This window comes from Lycium ferocissimum, chromosome 5 (assembly GCF_029784015.1).
Source record: "Lycium ferocissimum isolate CSIRO_LF1 chromosome 5, AGI_CSIRO_Lferr_CH_V1, whole genome shotgun sequence".
Taxonomy (NCBI): Eukaryota; Viridiplantae; Streptophyta; class Magnoliopsida; order Solanales; family Solanaceae; genus Lycium; species Lycium ferocissimum.
In genome coordinates this window covers 7,363,817-7,386,648 of record NC_081346.1, presented here as the reverse complement: position 1 = coordinate 7,386,648, position 22,832 = coordinate 7,363,817, and the positions used below count along the sequence as shown (strand labels likewise).

The window sequence follows — 22,832 nt, the reverse complement described above, 5'->3', positions numbered from 1 at the left end:
AAAAAAAAAAATTTTTTTTGAACCAAAATAGTACTACAAAAAAAAAAAAAACAAACACAAAAGTAGGTTTCAGGTACGAATTTTGTGCGTGAAAGGACCAAACTGTAAAGTTAAAACTTTGGTCCTTTCACGCACAAATTCTGTGTGTGAAAGAGGCTACCTTTTTTTTTTTAAATTTTTTTACGCTATCAAAATCACGTTTTTTTCATACTTTGGGCAAAGATTAGTCATGTTTCAAAACCCCGAAATAACAATATTTTATATAGAACTTAATATCTTTTTTTTGCATACAATAACGTCGGCTCATTGCATCAAGTATAGTGTCATAAACGTTTGGATCGTCGTTTTAAGGGTTGTAAAGTGCCCCGAAGTAAATTTTGTTTGTTTGGAAACTTATCATCTTTAGATCTAAGTGTCATATAAGTGTCATATTTTATAGGGTTTTGATCTAAGTGTTTTATTATTTAATCAAATCGAATGTACAAATAAAAATATTATATTAAAAAATAATTCATCCAATATGGAAGGTTCAAAATAATTCAAAAATAATTCATTGGATTAAGTAATACATGATTTTTTACAATAACAAAATATTCAAAATAAAACTTCAAGATGAGAGGCTCTTTTACTCCGAGATGTTCTGCCACCACGAGACGTACTTGCACTCACCGCCACGGTCTTGTTGCCCACATAAGGTGCCAAAAAATGAGAGGCCAAAAAACGTGTTGCCTATACATATGAGGTATATACATTGAAAATTATCCAAATAGAGGGAGACAAATTTGCATTTTTATGATTGCTAATGGAAACAAATGTTGAATTGTGTTTACAATGGGATGAAAAAAATTGGTATATTCCCATGTTAAAGGTTAAATTTGAGTAGCTCCAAACCCTTAACGTTGTGGCATGACCTTAATTAATTTATGTATCATAGAAGATTTGACGTAAATAAAAAATAAGGACAGGAGCATAGGTAGAAAACTAGTTGTAAATTGTTGAAACTTTAAATGGTCATAACTTTGCGCTCGGATGTCCGATTTACGCGTTTTTTTTTTTTACTCAGGGTTATTTTTTCGAGATCTAGCAGGGCAAACGCGGCTAGGAGGTTTGGCCGAGCCGATTTTCCAAAAAACGCCCATTATCCCATTCAATTTGAATTTTTCCCCAAATTAGTGCACAATTTTCATTCTTTCTTGATGAAAATCTAATGATAAAAAGTAGATTTCAAGATGGAAATCCCGTGATGATGATGTCTTGAATGTCAATTTTGAGGTTCGAAATTCAATTTATGAAAACGAGTTAAATAGCATTAGTGAACATTATAAAAAACAAAAATTGTCTATGTTGTTGCTTTCGCCAATTTGGCTTGGTGGTTTAGCCTCTCTTTTTTACTTGCTTATTTTTTATGCCAACAACCAGTGGCGGAGCCACACTATGTCGAGGGTGTTCATCCGAATCCCCTCGGCGGAAAAAAACACTATTTTTACAAGGTTAAAATTATTTTTGATGTATATATAATAGACGTTGAACCTCCTTAGGCTTCTTCGTATGTTTACTTTTTTATATTTTGAACCCCCTCGGCGAAAATCCTGGCTCTGCAACTGCCAACAACATGGGATCAAACCTTGGTGCGAGCATTGAATGAGATATATTATACCTTGGTTGAACCTTTCGTATTGGATGAATTATTTTTGGATATAATATTTTTATTTGTACATTGACTTGACTAAATAATAAAACACTTAAATCAAAACCCTATAAAATATGACACTTAGATCTAAAGATGACAAGTTTCCAAAAAACAAAACTTACTTCGGGACACTTTACAACCCCTAAAATGACGATCTAAACGTTTAGGTATACTTGATATAATGAGCCGATGTTACTGTACGCAAAAAAAGGTATTAAGTTCTATATAAAATATTGATATTTTTGGGTTTTGAAACATGACTAATATTTGCCCAAAGTATGAAAAAAACTTGATTTTGATAGCTTAAAAAAAGAAAAAGAAAAAAAGGCAGCCTCTTTCACGCATAAAATCTGTGCATGAAAGGACCAAAGTTTTAATTTTACAGTTTGGTCCTTTCACGCACAAATTCGTGCGTGAAACCTACTTTTTTTATTTTTTTATTACAAAAGTTGCGGACTTGAACCCTTCTCAACCAAGCTGCACTCACTTCAACGACCATATCCTTGAGTGCGGGCTACCAGATAAGCAATAGAAATTTTTGTTATGGGAATGTGGATTTATTCTAACTATACATTTAAAAAAAAAAATCAAAATATATAGTAGTAGTATATAATACGAGTACAAGACAGTTGCATCTGTTATGACGATGCACATCCACCCTTAGATACAACTGTGGGCCATCACACTCACTTGTCAACATGTACAATATCAGCCCTTAGATGCAGCCGGAGGCAGTGGTGATTACAGCAGGATCTGCGTGTGCTTTTCAGTGTTATATAAGGGATATTTGACTCTGCCACATACAGGGGCAGAGCCAGCCCTTCGGGTGTGGGTTCGGCCGAACCCAGTAGCTTTTATCCGAATTGATATATTTGTATTAAATTTTTTATCAAATATGTACAAATTATTAATTAAGAACCCAGTAACTTTAAAGAATTAGAACCCCGAACCCACAAGCTTCGAATCCTGGTTTCGCCTCTGGCCACATATCCAGCTTTCATCCAAGTGAAATATTCTATAAATTCTACTTCTTTTCGTTCGACATTTCCATCCCTATCCTTAGAGGCAAATTTAGGATTATGAATTTTATAGATTTGAGTTTGAAATTTTAATGTAAGTCATTTCATTTATTGGATTCAAAATCAATTTTTTGTACTTAAAAAGTGTATCCTTTAACTCATGTATAGAATACGAACTAAAATTATTGAGTTTCTACATTTGCACTTCCACATGAAACGTGGGGCATTTTCATGAGTAGTGCAGTTAGGATTATTAAGAGTAGTGAGACTTTATTGGAGTCAATGTAGAAAAGTCCCACTAAAGTAACTTTTGAATTTTTTTGGACAATAACGTCATCAAACTATGCTCATCTTTCCAAAAAAATATAACAACCCATTTTTGGACATAAGACCCCTTAACCCATTTTAAATTATAAAATCCATTTGAATATTTCTATTGTATCTTCAAAATGTGAAAAATATTTCAGAATATTGCAAAATTGTGTTTAAGCAGACAATAAAAGGATACAATATAATTATAGTAGAAATGAGCACAATGCTTAACTATATTTTTTAATTGATTGTAAATAATTTTTCTTGATATATAAAATTTTCAATTATCAAAAAAATAGTTACTATTTTTATTTTCTTGGAGATGAACTTGTAATATTTTGATTTTGTTTAAGTTTAGTTTATAAATAAGTGGATTACAATTAATATAAAAATTTTATATTTTTAAGAAGCGTGCTGGATAACTACTTTGTAAAATAAAATCAATTTTACAATTTTTATATTAATTATGTCAATGCGCTTCCATTCAGTAAATTGTTTAATTTCCGGCTTTGAGCAACAGAAAATATCAAAATAATTCAAATGAAATTGATATAACAAAGAAAACCTTGTAGTATACTTAAAGTTTGAATGATTATATTATTTTATTCTTATCGCTTGAAATGTTACGTTAGATATTCTTATTTTATTATTAAAACATGAAAAATATTAATTTGAACAAGAATTTTGGAGTATTGAAAAATTGTGGCTACATAATGGATTTTATAATTTAAAATAGGTTAAGGGGTCTTAAGTTAAAAAATGGGTTGTTTTACTTTTTTGGAAAGATGAGCATAGTTTGATGACCATATTGTCCAAAAAAATTCAAAAGTTACTTTAGTAGGATTTTTCTACAAGTTCAATGACTATTTGAGGAATTGACTCGACTTTATTGCACCGATAGCTTGAATATGTGCAAATATGTCACTTTTGTAGAGTCAATGAAATAAGGCTTTATTTCCAAAAATGATGGCCTAGCAGCTGAACAAATGGAGTAATTACTAGTAGAAGTAAAACTAAGTGCATTTTGATTATTTACCTAAATCTTGGTGGGAGAATTACCCAACTCATGTACTCCTATTAACATAGATAACAAGCATCTCTTAGTTGAGCTGCCGTCATTAAAAAAACAAAAAAAGCAATACACCATTCATCCCAATTTATTTGTCCTTAAACGTTTACCTTTCACAATTTCAATTATCCAAATTCGTTAAGCTCCTCAAGTTTTAACTTTCATGTGATACTTTTTCAATTAAAACTGACTTTTTAGCTATTACTACAATATCCTTTCTCACTATCACTATTATAATTTATAAATTAATATCGTAAGCTCCACATTCAGTCAATATTGTTACATAAAATGGAATTATAGATTAGTTAATTTGCAAGGGAAAAGTTGAGCTTTTCAATACATTCCATTGTTATGTACTTGTGTAATTTAGATGACAACATGAAAAAAAACCATTAACATATCTAACAAGTACAAAGAAACCATCTTTTATTCTGGCACCCACATGGGGCTTTTACATAGAAAGGGCAAGTAGCAAAGTAGCTAGCACGTACCCTGTGCGGGTACTCTTTGCTTGGTTATATAAAAGAGAAAATATCATTAACCATGTATCAAGTCAAAGAAGTAGTGGCAGAGTGCTCTACCCTAACCAATTCTTGCATGATTCATCCAAAAGAACAGGTAAAGCATAGGTCCCACATAATAACTTCAGTTGGGATTTTTGTTTTTAAAAATTTTATTGAGCTTTTTTATACATGAGTATTCCCTAAGCATTGCTGGTGAGAAGAGAAGTTGCCATGAATGAACACATGAACCATTATTATCTGTATAAAGTAACACATGCACCTTTATCATTATTAGCCTTTTATAACCACATAAATAGAAAAAAAGAATTAGCGGTGGATTCCTAGTAGCTCCATTTGTATATCTACTTGTCATATATGCATACGTGAGACAGATATATTCTGTGCCATTAGTGGCGGATTCAGGATTTTCATTCAGGGGGTTCGGAAAAAACAACAAAAGCTAAATATAAAAAAATAATGTTGTCAATGGGAATCGAACCTAGGACACTAAAGACAATTTAGAACACCTTGAACCGCTTGGGCTAAACTTCTCAGATTTGTTTAGGGTGTTCAAAAGTTAATATATGTACATAAATACAGAAAATCTACCCTATATATATACTGTAATTTTCTGCCGAGGGTGTTAGGGTAACACCCTCGGGCCCCTTTAAATCCGCCCCTGGCCATTACTTGACAAATTTGCTTCAACTTAAGTACTGCCATACAACAATGTTATTTGGGCTCAATTTGTACGTCCTGATTATAACTATATTAATTAAGTATTGGTTGTCTCTCACCAATAATCCAATATATGTATTGAATCATATTGCTCGCACGAGAAGAAATCATCGTAGCTTCTTTTTTGAACACTAATTCGAATTAAGTCTCTCATGAACCTCACCCATTTTGTTAACTGTCAAAGCACCCAATTATGTTCTTCTAAACCAATGGAGTATTTCAAATAAGAAAGATCTCTTTTTAGTTTATATGATCATGTCCTTGTAGCTTGGGTATTTTCCTTTGGGTAGTTTTTTCTTGGGGTTGGGGGAGAGCAAAGCGGATCTAAAATGTAATTTATAGGTTCACCTAAACTCAATAATTTTTGTACAGTTAGTGTATCTAATTAAGTCTCTCATGATTCTCACCCATTTCGTTAACCGTCAAACCACCCCATTATGTGCTTTTAAACTAATATATTTAAATAAGAAAAATCTTCTTCTAGTTTATATGATCATGTCCTTGTAGTTTGGGTATTTTTCCTTTGAGTAGTTTTTTCTTGGGGTTGGAGACTGGCAGAGTAGAGCGGATCTATAATGTAATTTATAGGTTCACGTAAACTCAATAATTCTTGCAATATAGTGTAAACGTATTAAAAAGTTTATTATACCTATAAATATTTGATTATAAATTCAATTATTAATTATCGTATATTAAAATTGCTGTACAAACTCATTCAAATCATGAATTCGCCGGGGGGAAAAGATATACCTACTGAAAGAACAAGTTATCTAACTACATACCCTCAACTTAGAGATACAGTTCAGCATGAACTCTCAATAGACTAACCACCGAGGAAAATACTAGCTAGTAGTTGTTAGTATATCTTTTAATTATTTATATTAATTAAAAAGCTTGACGTGCTTATCATTAATGAACTTTACTTATTTTGTAATATATCTTTAATCATGGAAAATGTATGTGTCACCTCGCCAGATCTCATATCCACACAAAGTGGACCAATTAGCTTTTCTTTACTAGTAGTACTAGTGAGTCTGTCTCTTTAGTTATATATCACACACAAATATTGCTTTGTGTTTGCTTGCGAAGAAGTGAAGCTCCTCAGCAAGCTTCCTTCATTTCTGACCGACAAATAAAGAAGGCTAGCTTGGTAGATCTTGCTTTGACTTGAGGTAAAAGGGATCTATCACGAGAGTCACACTTTAATAACATTGGTGTTAAAGGCTAATTTGTGGTTAGCTTTCCTTAAAAATGTGAAATTTGTAATTCTAAAAATAAAACAAGTTACATTCATGTAACATGTAATTAGAGGTGATCCGTAATGTAGAAATATCTTATAATGATAATATACATAACTTAAATATATTGTCAGTTTAAGAAATTTTGAATGCCATCCAGTCATCTAAATTATATATACAGGTGCCTCCTTAGACTATGAAATTTAATCTTGAAAATAAAACAGGTTACCTGCAATCACTTAATTAAATGCACCTGAAATGGGTATTTACTTAATTTCTAGTCTAGAATGTGGAATTTGTATATATGAACCGATAATGTGAAAATTCCCTTACGATGATAGACAATGTATATAACTTAAAATTTTCTAAATAGGTATTCGCAATTATTAAATAGTTGCACACAAAATTTTAGACGGATGATAAGCACCTAGCATTTTCTTTTTGTCTTGGTTGGAATTTTAAAAAATAGTTATCTATGTATCTTCATAAAGAAAGAGTTAATTAATTACAGTACCCAATTAGGAAAATCCAAGAAAGTAATTTGCCTAAAATCTTTATCCTTTAATTTATTCATTTCTCAACTATAAATATGTACATAATCTACATGGTGTTGCCGAAGGGTCCGTGTGAGTAAGTATGAATGATCCACTGAAATTTTCTACCAAACTGTATACGAACATCAGAGCTTTAAATACCACCACAAATTACGGTTGGAAATATTAAGTCTAATATTGACAACACCTATGAAATTGTGGACTGCAGTTTTGGAACTATACTCTATGACAGAAAAGGGAATCGGTTGCTGAAATATAGAGCCTTATACAATACATTTTTGTAACAATGAAAAAGAAGAAAACTATAAGTTGAGAAAAATGTTGTAGAACGCGAACTAGCATATATTATGAAATATGGAAAAATTACTTACCGATCATGCCCGGTGTTTATGCAAATACAATAATGAAAACATAATACTTTTGTCTTTGTATTCACTGATATCACTAAACCATCGGTAATCAATGGACAATATTCTTACCAACATTTTAATTATAGTAAATCAATATGATGGCATAAGCATCAACTGTGAGTAAATTTTTAGCAAGGAATAACAGAGCTTTTGTCAAAGGTTTAGATATAGGGAATTTTGGATGCTAGTACCTATCCTTTCTTAGCCAGTGGAAAATAAGCTTATCGGGCAGTACTAAATTAATAGTAGTAATTCAAAGATTCACAATTTCCCCTTAGATCAAATTTAGTGAAGGACATAAGAAAGCATAAAGCCAAAGTAGGACATCTAAATGTTTATATATAATCGGCATATATATATGAGGAGAAGACAGACAAGGAGTGGCCTAGCTTTACTTGGAAGAGTGTCAGTTGTCAATATGTAGCATCCACTTTTGGTAAAAGAAAACACCCAGAGACTTCTTCACTCTCAAATGAAGTCACTTTGGGCAATTAATATAACATATGATATACAAATGTCTTTATGTGTTCATCATTTTCACCAATTGTCTTCTTTTTCTTGGTATGTGCTGCATTATGTTTATAAGTAGGATTATTCATTTCTTAAACAAAATCTTAATGTGGATGTAGATGACCTAATCTTTGGTCCATTAGGCTAGTTAGTCAAGTAGTGTATGTAATAAATTGAGCCACATGCTAGAAGCTCATCAAAGTAGGGGATTGTAGGCCAAATTTTTTGGATTTCTTTGTCAAAATTATCCACATGCAATGATCAATGAAGTGAATTGAGAACCATCAGGTCTCCATTAGTTTAAAATATCAGCGGATTAAGAAATATTAGGTAATTTTTTTCCATCTGTCCAAGCCTTAATGGACAGACTTACCTGGAACCTATGTTGGGGGGGAGGTACGTAGCAGGTCCTATATAATTAGTCGAGATGTGCACAAGTTGGCTCAGACACCACAATTTTACAAAGAATTATCTATATGTAAGGATATCAAGTATGTGGAATCATACATAGGAAATATGCACTTGATTCCAATTGGTTTGGTGTCACCTTAATTAAGAAGTGGTTGAGCAGCTTTCTCACCAGACATCTAGTAAGTCAGCTAGAGGAAATTGGGAAAACGGTGGGAAAATATTATTCTATTTACTAGCAGGTTACACACACAATTACTACAAAGAGTATAAACCATTTCTCACCAGACATCTTTCTTTGGGGGTAAAATATGTGGTAACTGTAAGATTGTTCTATTTCTCACTAAGCAACATTTTTGGTACACAACAATTAAGAAGTCAAATTTTCTAACTCTAAAGGCATTTTACAGTGACATGTCAGTCATATCTTTTTATTTTTTTTAATAACCATCAGCTGATATCTGAATTAACTGGACTGATCAATACAAATTAAATTTGCATTGTATAGAGAGAAATGCTTTCTATGAGGTTTTTCCATTCTTATGAGTCAAAATCTAGACCTTAAATTAAGGAGGAGAGAGCTGTCCCGCCACATCTCTGATGGTCACCATATCTTTCATCGTTTTGCCACCTTCTCTTTAATTTGGACACTATATAATAAAGAGGAACACATACATGTTTTATACTAAGAGTGTAATTTTACCCACTAAATAACTAATTATTTACTATTTAATTCTGGTTTCGAGTCAATATTTATTACTCCTATATCAAGTTATCTGCAATTATTTTTTACTAAATGATTTGATCATGTATATATTTATCTACTAACCTCCGTCAGTGCCAGAATTTGAACTCTTAACCAAAACTTTATTAACAGATGCAACATAGTCTTCCACCCAATCATTTTTCTTCCCTAAAAACATTTCTTCCGAATGTTTAATCAATGTTACCTATCAATCTACAAAACTTAAAAATCTTACGAACTTGGCCTTTTAAAATCCAAGATTCTTCGGCAATCACGAGACATTTTTGCCTCACACAATCATCACAGTGCATGTATTGTGTATAGCTTCACAAGCCAAAGTTAGGCACAAAATAATGTGCAAGCACATGTTTGATCTTTAAACAAATGTTTAGTTTATTACGGTTTTTATTAAGTAGACTTTGAAGGAAATAAAGGGGGGTCTTTCTGTTCCTCGTAATCACACAAACAGATTTATATGTAAACAACTTATAACCACTTCTCTCCTTAGTAAAATTAAAAAAGAAATGATACTATATATAAATAGACAAGTTAATTCACAGCTAAAGTTGCACTAATATTGCCGGCTAAAACAGGCACAAAAGGTGAGGAACTTTCATATTAATAGGCCAAAAATGTGATTACTTTGTCCGCTTAATGTTAAGACATATTCACGTTGCGGTTAGTGCTATGAAAGCCGGCTGCTAATAACAACTTAATTTAGGCCGGCAACTTTATTTCTCACTTACAACTTAGCTTAGTTTGCTGTCAACTTTTGTGCTACAGCTTGAGTTTATGTATCATAGTACTAAACAATATGCTAATTGAAGCTGAATTCAAGAATTTTTTCCGGGTTGGCCTAGAATTTCCTAGTTTACTATGTGCATAAGGATATATAGTTAATTTGATTAAATACTTCTCAAAAAGATAAATTCAAAATTTAAGTTAGTGAGAACCATTTTAGAGTCCTTCTGCATGTATTCACAAACGGATAGGACTGACGGGGGATGTAAGCTTTAAGTTACCGATTCCGAACATATTAATTTTGGCTTAAATTATGTATATAATATGTGTTAAAAATTTATTGAATATGTATAAAATTTAAACTCTAGAGCTCAATTACTAGCTCTTAAGACCATTGTGCTATAGGTCAAAATTCGTAAAGTTGAAATTCTGATTCCATCAACAGAGATATGACTTTTTCTGAAATTGACTCTCATATCATATTAATTTTTTTATCAGAGTTAAATTGACAATAGGGGAAGAAACCTTACCACCGTTACAAATCTCTTTCCAAACTACTCCATTATACAATCAATACGAGACTTTCTAACATGTTATGAACATAATCTTTTACAATTTAAATGGAGGAAAATAATTATACAAAAACCTCTTAAGTGAATTTGATATTTTTTAATGTGTAAAATAAAAATCTTCTGGAAAAAAGACATAAACTAAAACAGATCTGTAAAGAGCTATACAAAATCAAATTGACAGGTAATTCTTATTTTTAGGTAAATAATCTTATTTTTTATGGATGATTACCTATAATTATCAATCAGAGGAAGATCTAGGATTTGAAGTTTGTGGGTTCTTACAACAAACTCAAATTTATATGTAAAAATGACTGAGTTTACAGTCAAATATTTATAGTTATTTAATGGATTGGGAGAATAGCACTTTTAGTCCTAGTGTTAATGCTATCTTATGATTTTAGCCCTTGTATTATCCAGCTTATCACTATTGACCTTTAAAGACATAGATTGTGCGCTAGTCCGGGACTGATTATCATTTAGGTGGCTTGATAATGCAATAAAAATTATTTTAAACTCATAAAATAATAGAAAGCAAAAGAAGTAATAGTAGTACATACAGTACAAGAATAACAGCCAAAGAGTGGAACCTTTGAGTTGTGGGCTGCTTTAATAGCAAGACAAAGGAAAGAATAGTTATTGTGAGCAGTTAAGTTATTGAGCAGGAGCTAGCTAAGCAAAGGTCAGCTCAACCAATAGAGATGCAAAATGCTTTGGATCAATCTCAGCCGTTGGATTTGAGGTTGGCGTAGAATTGTCAGTTGAGTACACGTGCTACTACTACTAGTACTATCTTTCCCCTTTACCACTTCTTTTTATCTTTGCTTCCATGCATGGATTTCTCCTCCCATTTGCCAAACATAGAGTGTGTGTTGTAAGAGAGAGAAAACAACAAAAAAACTGAAGAAAGAGAAAAAAATAGTAAACTGCTCTGCTCTTTCTTCTGCTATCAGAATTTGGATATTTTCTTGATATTTGTCCACTGTTTCTTGATTTACTCTTTCCTATTAGTAGTATGACTTACAAAGTTGTACTAGCATTTTGAACAATTGGGAGGAACAAGACTAGGTAAAAGTTGGACTTTTTTTTTTCTTCTTTCTTGATCATCATCTGATCTGATATTCTTGATTTGATTTGATTCAATGGGACTTGAAGATCAAGAAGTAGTACTGAAACATGTTTGCAAATTCTGCAACAAAAGTTTCCATTGTGGTAGATCCTTAGGGGGTCATATGAGGTCTCATATGATTAACACAACTGATGGAGAGACTTCAAGAAAGAAGCTTCCAGCTTTGATCATCAGTAGCAATGGTAATTTGGATATGGGCACTCAAAGTGCTAATTATGGGCTGAGGGAGAATCCCAAGAAGACTTCAAAATTTGCTGAAGAAGATACTTTGCTTCCCAATCAGAACAACAACAAAGTTTGCAAGGAATGTGGCAAAAGCTTCCAGTCTTGGAAAGCTTTATTTGGCCACATGAAGTGTCACTCATCAATGAATCACAGTGTGGAAGAAGATTCTTGGAACAGTGCTAGTGCTAATAATCACAAACAATTAGTACTAATGGATAGCGAATCTGATACTGAAGCAGCAGCAGCACCAAATAAGAAGAAAAGATCATCAAGAAGGATGAAAAGGTACATGGCTCCTACAACTTCTTCTACTTTAACTTCTGAGATTGAGCATGAACAAGAAGAGATTGCTATGAGTTTGATTTTGCTTTCAAGGGATGTTGGGAATTGGGTTGGTCAAAATCATGTCACTGAGTGTTCTGATAACAATTCTCAGTTCTTGAAATCTAGAATATTGAGTACCAAATGTAAAGATGGAGGTGATTTGGTCAAGTACTTCAAGAAAGTCAAAAATGGGAAAACAGAGCAAGGCGAGAGCTCCAACTCTCCAACAAATGGTCAAAAAAGGGACAAATCAGAGCTTCCAACAGGAGATGAAAAAAAGAAGAAGGTTAAAGAGGACAATGAAAACAGAGTTGAACAGTCTGAAGTTGAACTTGTTCCTAACAAGTTAGTCAAAGGGAGTTGTTTAGTTTTGTCACAAATGGATTCTGATCCAAAAGAAAAATTTGAGTGTACTACTTGCAACAAGAGCTTCCATTCCTATCAAGCACTTGGTGGTCATAGGGCTAGCCACAAAAATGCTAAATGTGAAAATAGTAGCATTGACATGAGTGAAATTAGTGAATTTGGGCAAAAGAATGAGAACAATTGTGGATCAAAGAAGCAGGTAAAGATGCATGAGTGTCCAATTTGCTTCAAGATTTTCTCATCAGGCCAAGCATTAGGTGGACACAAGAGATCCCACTTGATTGCTGAGGCAAAAAGAAACAACAACAACAACAACCAATCTGTTGAAATACAGAAACCAATACCAGAAACCAGAAACTTCTTGGATCTAAACTTGCCTGCTCCTGTTGAAGAAGAAGATAACATGTTGGATTCTAGCAGTACACATGAGCATATTGAATTCCAGCAATGGTGGATTGACAGCAGCCACAAGCATGAGCAACTATTGGGCCTTCTTTCCAACTGATCACTGGGCAACTATTGGGCCTTCTTTATCAAAGGTTCACAAGTGTACAGATTCATTGATTCTTTACATGATTTGAAGTGTTTGAATTCACAGTAGTAAGTACTGGTGGATATTTCAACCTCTATTTGTTTGATCCGCCAAACCTGTCCATGATTAAATCGTATTCAACTCATCAACAACAGTAGCAACTTACATTTCAGTTTCAAACAAGTTGAGGTCCACTACATGAATTCTCACTATTCATTTTAGCTCAACTCAAAATTGGCAAATTTTACGCTGGTTGTCAATCTACTGCAACCCTCCTCCTTTATTCGAGCTTGAGATCGATAATGTGAGCAAGTTGACGCAGGCGGAATTATATTCAAACCATCCATTTAGCAAATTCCATTTTCTCAATGAACTAGTAAGCACCCCTTTTTTGGTTAATTTTGTTTTAATTTTCTTTTACATATTTTAGTTATAGAATGAAAATTCATCAGTACAAGATGTAAGCTTCTTTTTCTATTTTGGATTCTTTTGTTGAATACATTTTAGCTTCATCTTGAGCTATGACGAGTAAATTTGTTGTGGTGTAATAATTTTTTCTTGGGATTGAAGGGAAATTGAGTGAGGTGTTCAAGATGGGACTATATACTATGAAGTCATGAAGGAGGAAAAAAAAAAGATGCTTCATTATATTTTGGAAAAACAAAGATAAGTGAGCTCAAATTAAAAGGTGGTTGTTTAGTGACCTACCAAATAACATGACAACTCATCCCATTTCCCTTTCTTATTAGTCTCACAATATGCTAGTGCTTTTCAATTATCTTTAATGCTTGCTATACACAGCCTCAGCATTGAACAGTTATCACGCAACTGAAAAAGGAAGACTAAGTAGATTGGACCACCTCTACACTTGAAAGAATACTTAAAAAAAGAAGTCAGTATTAAACTAACAATATTCTATATTTTTAATTTACTTAGTCCACTTTAACTAGAACACCTAATTAGACGTGCAGTTTGTTCAAGACCGGCACATTTCTTATGAATAGACTGTCGGAACCCTCTTGTATAAAATTCTAGATTTGCCACTACCATTTCATATATATGAAGCATGGTTGTTGTACACTGTTTAACAATATAATTTTACTATTAACTTATTATAAAATTTTATAATTTTGCTCTGTCAAAACTCAAAAGATATAGTGGTGTCTAACAGGCTAACATCACATGCCAACAAACTAGTGTTAGAGAAAGTCGCGGTTTATTATTCACAGGTGGACTTAATCACAGAAACTTGGTTGAAAAGTATAGAATATATTGGAGACTTTTAGGAAACAAATGCCATATCTGTTTGGCTGTTGCTTGTATCGCTTTTCCTATTCTTGGAAAAAATTAGCCTTTGGCACTTAATATAGAACTTTATCTGGACTGGACTAGGAGATTTATTTTTTTATACTTCACACCAAACAGTCCCTTACAGTTTAAATGTGTAACAGTACTACATCAGATATTTCTGCAGCAGTTTCAAGCAATATCACTTTCTGATTTGGGCAAATTACTGCACTAATCTGGCCTTAGGCCTCTACTCATCCTAGGCAGCCCCCAACTAGTAGCCTAACAAAAGGGGGCTAGTGTACAAATTGGAAGACCGCTTATTTAAAATATAGTCAAAAGTAACAAAGTACTCCCTCCGTTCACTTTTACTTGTCCACTTTAAACTTTTTACGCTGTTTAAGAAATAATAAATGAAGAGTATAAATTACCAATATACCCATATTAATTGGTGCATATTTTTATTGATTCAAAACGACTAAGCGAAGAATTAATACTATGGGAAAACAGAAAAAATGAAATTGTCTTCTCTTGATATGCTAAAAGTGACAAGTAAAAATGAAAATTTATTTTTAGAATACTGAACAAGTAAAAGTGAACGGAGAGAGTACTTAATGTTTCACCATTTTAGAATCGACTTCAAACTAACGGAACTGAATTTGAAAATCTTACGTTTCAAATTTTAGACATATGGATCTAAAGTTAAGTTATAAGTCTGAAGTTGAACTTCAAAGTCCAACTGTATAAATTGAGCTCTACAAAGCCTAACTTCAGACATTCAAAGTCTTAACTTTAGACTTGAATGTCTGAAGTTGATATTAGCCGGGACTGCGGCTTTATATAGATTATTGCGATGTTTACATCTATATAATCAAGTAGTGTCTATGCTGTTTAATTTTAAATATGCTTTTATTTTATCGTTATATGTTGTGTTCTTTTAGGATCAACTGGGACCAAATGGAAGAAACAACTAGGGAGAAGCATCTCAGCTTATTTACCAGTTTACCTACTTCTGTGGAATAAGAGCCTATATCAATATTTGATTATAACGAACTTTGCATCTTTAACAAAGCTTGTAATGCTTGATGATAATGTGCGAGAAAGAAGATAAATTGTTGTGTAGTGCTTGATTTCTCATTATTGAGCAAAGTCGGATATGTTTAAAATCTGTCAACACTGACTACAAGTTAAATACTTCAGAATAATTAGGGGATATTTTCAAAAATATTGAGCTTTTGAAAATATTTATGTCATGTAGCCCAATATACGACACTATACAATATTATACATCATTATACTTGGGGGGAAAGCATACACTCTACCCTCCCCAGACCCCATGTTGTGGGATTTCACTGGGTTGTTGTTGTTGTTGTTGTTATACCTGGGGGAAAGCATTATACATAATGTTTCAACCTGGTATAAAGTGTATAAAGGTGTTTATACACATATATGGACTAAATCAGGTGTCTATACATAAAGTATGAACTACGTGACGTAAAATAGACGGAGTGTAGTTTTCCCAAAAAATTACTTAAAAAAGAGTATGACATAAAAAATTGGCTACCGAGTGCAATTCCTACTACAAAACAGAAAGGGTAATTTGCAGGATTTCCCTTCGCTGGGGTGGTCTTTAATTTTTACCCCTCAAAATAGTGGTTTTTAAATTTTATCCTTACGGCAGAATTTGCATGGGCAAAAATTCTGCCTGTGCCCATGCAAATTCTGTCTTGCGAATTTTTTTTTGAGCTGAGAAGGGTATTAGGCGAAGGTAAAACTTAAAACCACCAATTTGAAGGGCAAAATTAAAGACCACCCCAAATGAAGAACAATCCACCCAAAAAAAAGAAACAGAAACCTACGTTGGGCCCATTCTTGCAAAATGCAAAATACACATAACGTGGACAACATTTTTTTGCGCGGAGTGCCCTTCTTTTGGGGTGGTCTTTAAATTTTGCCCCTCATATTTGAAATCTTTAAAATTTGGTTCCTTCCTAACACCCATAGTTCCTGGTGTTCGAACTCACGCGCAAATAAAATTTTTAAAAAATTCGCAATGCAGTAGTTTAATTTCATGCGATGTCTGACCCGCATACTTTGTTATGAATTACACAAAGTTACGCCGATTCTAAGATACTTACCTCGTGCGTATTGGCATAAGCATGACGGTCCCAAGATAACTTTGATAATTCCTTCCACAAAGTTATGCCGGTCCCGGTCCGATAAAAGTTTGCCCATTAAAAGAGTAGCCCCCACCCCAAGATAACTTTGCATAATTATCAAAATTACGCGATGGCCGGAGATACTTATGCCAAGTCCGTCCATAAGGCATAAGTATTCAAGAAAAAGTCGCTTACTTCACATTTTTAACTACATGCCCATCCTAATTAAAATAAACAATCCAAACTTAACAATATTAACACATCCGCCACGATTGACAACCTCATCATGAATTGCATTTGCAGACCAAAGATCCGTAACATTTCCACCCAAAGACAAAGAGCATGTTTATTCCCCTCAAGAAGTAAATCTTAGATAAAGCCAAAGACAATAATCTCGGTATAAGTAAGCTAGCTATAGATGGTCAATCAAGCACCCGAATGCTATCCACAACGTCGAAACTTTAGCCCTCCACGTGATACACCTAAAGCAAGCTTTCACAAGAATGATGAATATTTTGAACCACTTTCTGGGATAACTGGTAACAAAACATGCTATGACTTATCACTCAAATATTTATTTTTGTTTGGGATCCCGATAACTTTGATAATTCCTTCACAAAGTTACGCCGGCGTGGCATACTTTAACGGGCAACTTTTATGCCGGGATCCGCATAACTCGTGAAGGAATTATCAAAGTTATGCTTGACCCGCATACTTATGCCAAGTCCGCCCACAAGGCATAAGTATACCGGTCCGCATAACTTTGGTAATTCCTTCACAAGTGTGCCGCCATGCAGATAGCGAAATTTAAACCGCCTTGCGAATTTTTTTTTTTTTAAAATTTTGATCGCGCATGGGTTCGAACCCGGAATCCCATGCGGCGAAAGCTTGTAAAATTTAAACATTTCAAATATGAGGGGCAAAATTTAAAGACCACCCAAAAGAAGGGCAATTTTGCGAATTGCCCCGTGGACAAAGCAACCATTGACTAAAAATGATGCTGCTATCAATGGCTTAAATCTTAATCTAAAACCTTGTGCTCCTCATTCATCTCCTCTTTCCCTTTCTTCTTCTGCAGCTATGGCATCTACACTAACTCGCAGATTTACAACCAAACTTCTCAAAAATCCTCCTTCTTTTTCATCTCCACGTTCATTCCTCAGAGATCCCCAAATTAACCCAAAACTCTCAACCCCCATCAATTCATATATCAAATCAACTCCTTTTTTCAGTCAAAATCACCCACCATTTCTTGGTATGATCCAAAAACAAATTAATTCTTCTCAATACATGAACCCCACATGGCAGTCATTAGGAAAACCAAGATATTTCTCATCTAGTGATGATAGTGATAGTGATGGAAACCCTAAAAACCCTAGTGAATTTAAGCACCAAGAAATCACAGGCCCAACTGTTGAACGTGACGTGTCACCACTTGCAAATGAGACACGTGAAGTGCTCGATAAAATGCTTAAGTCAATGTATAGTTTGAGTAAAGCATTTGCTGTACTTGGGTTAGTTCAGCTTGGTTTAGGAGCTTGGATTACTTACAAGACTCAGTCTTCGCCAATGCCTGAGATTTCAATACAGAGTTTCTTGGCCTTTGGGTTACCGTTTTCGTTGGCATTCATGTTGAGACGGGCATTGAAGCCGATTTATTTCTTTAAGAAAATGGAAGAACAAAGTAGGTTGCAGATTTTGACACTTACTCTTCAGGCTGCTAAGCAATTGAACTTGTTGTTTGTTCGTAGTCAAGGTGTTACTTACTCGTGTATTGGTGTTACGTCTCTTGGATTGATCCTTGTTGTATTCTCTAGATTGAGTAATTAGTTCTGTGTTAGTATTAATACATATCAATAGGGAAGCTGAATAAGAGTTGACACTTTTGAATGTGTTGCTATTTCGATTTGAAACAGAAACTTTGTCGATTGAGAAGTTGTGGTTGCCCCACGATTTAAGTAGTTGTAAGAACTGTTTGATGTGGAATTCGTAACTGAATACTGATCAAGATTAGTTTTTTCTGTGGAAGTTTTAGCAATGACTTATGCAAGCCAATGTTGATTACAGAAGGAACTCTTATCATAAATTCGTTTTTGCTATGTCCCACTTCCATATGCCATTGATGGAGATATTTGGTCCAATTCGGATCTTTGCTTTGTTGATTGAGAAGTTTTTTGTTGTCTCGCGATTCAAGTAGTTGCAAGAAATGTTTGATGTTGAATTTGTAAACTAAATACTGATCAACATTAGATTGAAGCTTAGCAATGACTTATGCATTTCAATGTTGAGTACAAAAGAAACTCTATCATACCTTTTTTTTTTGCTGTGTCACACTTGCATTGAATGAGATATTTGGTCCACTTCTGATCTTTCTATTTGAAACAGAAGCTTCGTTTGTTGATTGGAAAGTTTTTTTTTTTTTTTTTTTTTGCCCTGCTATTTACGTAGTTGAAAGAAATGTTTGATGTTGAATTTGTAAGCTGAATACTGATCAAGATTAGATTTTGAAAGATTTATCAATGACTTATGTAATCCAGTGTTGAGTACAAAAGGAAATCTATTATACCTTCGTTTTTGCTACGTAACACTTCCATTGATGGATATATTTGGTCCACATCTGATCTTGCTAGTTGAAACAGAGGCTTTGTTTTTGATTGGGAAGCTTTTCGTAGCCCCACGATTTAAGTAGTTGCAAGAAATGTTTGATGTTGAATTCGTAAGTCGAAATACTGATCAAGATTAGATTTTCTGTGAAAGTTTTGGCAACGAGTTCTGCAATTTAATGTTGATTACAAAAGAATATCTATCATATCTTCCTTTTAGATATGTCACACTTCCATTGATGGAGGTATTTGTTCCACTTTTGATCTTTCACTTTTAAGCCGAAGCTTTGTTGATTGAGAAGTTTTAGTTGCCCCGCAATTTAAGTAGTTGCAAGAAATGTTTGATGTTGAATTTGTAAGCTGAATACTAATCAAGATTAGATTTTCTGGGTAAGCTTTAGCAATGACTTCTGCAAATCAATGTTGATTACAAAGAAACTCTATCATACCATTGTTTTTGCTATGTCACAGTTCCATTGATGGTGATATTTGGTCCACTTCCGATATTTCGATTTTAAGCAGAAACTTTGTTGATTGAGAAGTTTTTTTTTGCCCCGCGACATAATTAGTTGCAAGAAATGTTTGATGTTGAATTTGTAAACTGCATACTGATCGATATTAGATTTCTCGGAAAGCTTTAGCAATGATTTATGTTGAATAGAAAAGAAAATCTATCATACCTTCGTTTTTGCTATGTCACACTTCCATTGATGGAGATTTTGGTCCACTCCTTACAAAACTGGCTGTTCTAAAACCACCAGAAATCAATGTCATGGAGAAGATGGAGAAAATTGCAGGTCAAGTAAATAACTATGAATAGCTTGTAAAGCAGCTTAAGCTATATTTGTATGTCATCTATGGGACGACAGTTGCATCTTGCATGCATTGAACAATTATCTTTACATTTGTGGCTTACTATATTCCTTGACGAATATAATATTTGTGAAGTTCCCAGTGGAGATTGTGTTATCAAGATTGAAAAAGAACAGAGAAATCGTCACTGAAGGACAACTTAGTAAATCCAGCAGAAGTTTCAGACATGTATGTGTAGCATAGATATTGGTAAAAAATGTATTCATTTCAAGCATGTCGTCGTTTTTTAACCTTCGTTTAATTTCACGAGTGAAGCTTATCTCCTGAAGACATACAAGGTATCAAGAGAATTCCGTTCAAGACTTGGACAAATTAGAAGAAATTACCTACTACTTTGTTCTGCGGGTTGAACCTGAAATTTAATTTCTAATTAGAATACAATCAATATGACTTGTATTATGCTATAATTGCTGATAACTAACTATATGATCATGTTAAGTATTCTATCAGTAAATATAAAATACTCTAGAGTGTAGGGAATATTATGAAATATCAACCGACGTTTTATATTCTCATACTTAAATGTCTAAATTCAATTTGGATCTAAAGATGTCATAAATCTAGACACGTATTGAAGATGATCCAAGAAGTGCTCGTATCAAGATTGGACAGAGTATCTTCGTGATGCAGCATGTGATCTCAAGCTTTACATATTGTTTATTCTTGGTGAACGCATAATTATGATTAATCTAGGTGGTTTGAATCTTATTTTCTATTTTTCTAGCGTGTAGAATGCACTATTCGTGCTTTGTCTCAGCAAGAAATGTTATACTATATATTATAGTATATTCTAGTAATTTACAATGAAACCTAGTAGCAAAGAGTTAGGGGTTCATGATCTGTTGCTTGTTTCCTGGAAGGTGGTAGGAAACTGCACAAGTCCTTTTCCTGAAGGGTTTCTTCTGGATCATTAGTGAGGTTTTAGTATGTTGAAAAATAAGGTGCTTCCTCGCTTGTTCTCCCATCCTAATAAAATGTAGTACTCCTATTTTTAAGTCATGAAAACAAAATAACAAATTTATGCAGTACATGTGTTAGTTGAAGATAACAAGTAGGTACAGATGAACGAAAAATGAGTCACAAGGCAGTTCTGCCTAAACACGGAAAAAAAGCGTTTGCTTTAAGTTTTTGCAAAATGTGCTTTTGAAGAAACTGTTTGAGAGGGTATTTTTCAAATTAAAGTTCTTCTATGCTTTCTTAAAATCTCCTAAGCAGCTAGCAACATACTAACAACACATTAAGAATACGGGGCTTTATTGACTTCTTACCTAAAATGTAAGCCCCAATTTCCCTTCCTTTTTGTGCATTTTTTCCTCCTTCGGGTGACCCACAACAACAAACATAGACTAGATTGAAGTCCAGATAAATTGATTAAAGACAAACTCCAAATTCTCTTCTTAAAATCATTTTGGTTGGGGTTAAGACAAACCTGATTACAGTGGGTGAAATTTCAAATGGAGAGTCCACTTTCTTTTAAATTAATGTAGCATAGTTGTGACCTTGTGGGTCACCATTCATGATGGAACTTAAAGGGTTTTTGAAGAGCTTTGTGTCGAGTGGAAACTGCAGTAAAGAACAAGGAAATTTTGGTAAAAGAGAAAAAGGCCTCTAAAATTCTACTACAATCAATGTTCTAATAAGTTAACAAACTTCTTCCCATATGTACAAAAGAATTTGTTTTTACCTTATTTACATGGAGATTCAATTCGAACTTCATAGCTCTAGTTAGACATTAATTGCGATCTAGTCATGGTGCGAGGTTTCCTCGATACCGTGTTACACGTGACAAGTCACTAACAGTTGTCCGACACAAAGGGCACGTCTCTTTGTCTTCAAACCAAGGACGAGCACAATTATAATGAAATCCATGGCAACAAGGGTGAAGTATCACACATATCTCCCCTTTCTTAATTTCTGCTATACAAATAGAACAATCACTGTTTTTCGCATTAATTTCTTCCTCACAAACATCTATCACTAATTCGGCAGCAGAGTTTTCCGGCGGACATGGAGTTCCCCCAGCTATTTCCTCGGTGGCATTATTAGAATTTGGCGGTGATTCTTGATCACAGCACACAAACTTTTTCTTCAATATGATAATAAATGGCACAAGTAAAATGACAAAGGTAATCAGGAAGACATATGTCCCGTTGATTTTTGGCATCGGTTTGAAGATGGATGGAAGAAGACAAATTAAAGCAAGCTGTTTATTAATGGGCCATTTATTCTCTAATATTTCCCTAAATGATGAAAAAAGAGTAATTAATTAATTGTTGTTGACGTGGAGGAGGGGTCAGGTCTTACGCATAATCGCATATTGAGAGGAAACGGTCCAATTTGTCCGTTTGGCCGAATTCAAAAGTCGCCCTACACGCTCTTCTTTTATTTATTTATTTATTCTCTAAAATAAAAGGTTTATTTATACTCTTTCCCGTTCAAAATAATTGAGATTTTATGATTGCGCACATGTATTAAGTAATTCATTAAGTGCCAAAAGTTAAGATGGTTTTTGACTAAGATATCCTTAATTATGATTTTTTTAATTTTAGTTTGACATAATTATTATGTGGACATGAGAATGTGTCAACGGGCAAATATGAAAAAAAGAAATAAATACTTTCTTAATTTTGTGAAACATCAATTATTTTGGACCAATTTTTAGACCCTAAAACCTCAATTATTTTGGACTCCAGAGAGTACTATACGTTTATCCTTTCAAATTACGGAAAAGGCTCAAATATGCCATCGAACTATCGAAAATGACTCATTTATGCCATTCGTCAATAGTTTGACCCATTTATGCCATCAAACAATCGAAAATGAGTCAT

The 22,832-nt window shown here is 33.6% G+C and overlaps 2 protein-coding genes and 1 long non-coding RNA gene across 3 annotated transcripts; 2 read left to right on the top strand and 1 right to left on the bottom strand.

The window, feature by feature from the left end:
* The first annotated feature begins 11,060 nt into the window (after positions 1–11,060).
* LOC132055735 (zinc finger protein ZAT1-like) lies at positions 11,061–13,674 on the top strand. The gene has a single exon (XM_059447694.1). It carries the CDS (start codon positions 11,649–11,651, stop codon positions 13,053–13,055), a length of 1,407 nt encoding a protein of 468 aa, XP_059303677.1. The 5' UTR covers positions 11,061–11,648; the 3' UTR covers positions 13,056–13,674.
* Positions 13,675–17,527: 3,853 nt separating this feature from the next.
* Positions 17,528–18,627, top strand: LOC132055732 (uncharacterized). Its single transcript, XM_059447693.1, has one exon. It carries the CDS (start codon positions 17,609–17,611, stop codon positions 18,356–18,358), a length of 750 nt encoding a protein of 249 aa, XP_059303676.1. The 5' UTR covers positions 17,528–17,608; the 3' UTR covers positions 18,359–18,627.
* A 1,176-nt stretch (positions 18,628–19,803) lies between these two features.
* On the bottom strand, positions 19,804–22,214 carry LOC132055733 (uncharacterized). The gene is made up of 3 exons (XR_009414643.1): positions 21,689–22,214; positions 21,434–21,567; positions 19,804–19,879 (listed from the first exon to the last, which is right to left on the bottom strand). It is a non-coding gene; the product is annotated as an uncharacterized LOC132055733 (long non-coding RNA).
* Between the last annotated feature and the right edge of the window lie 618 nt (positions 22,215–22,832).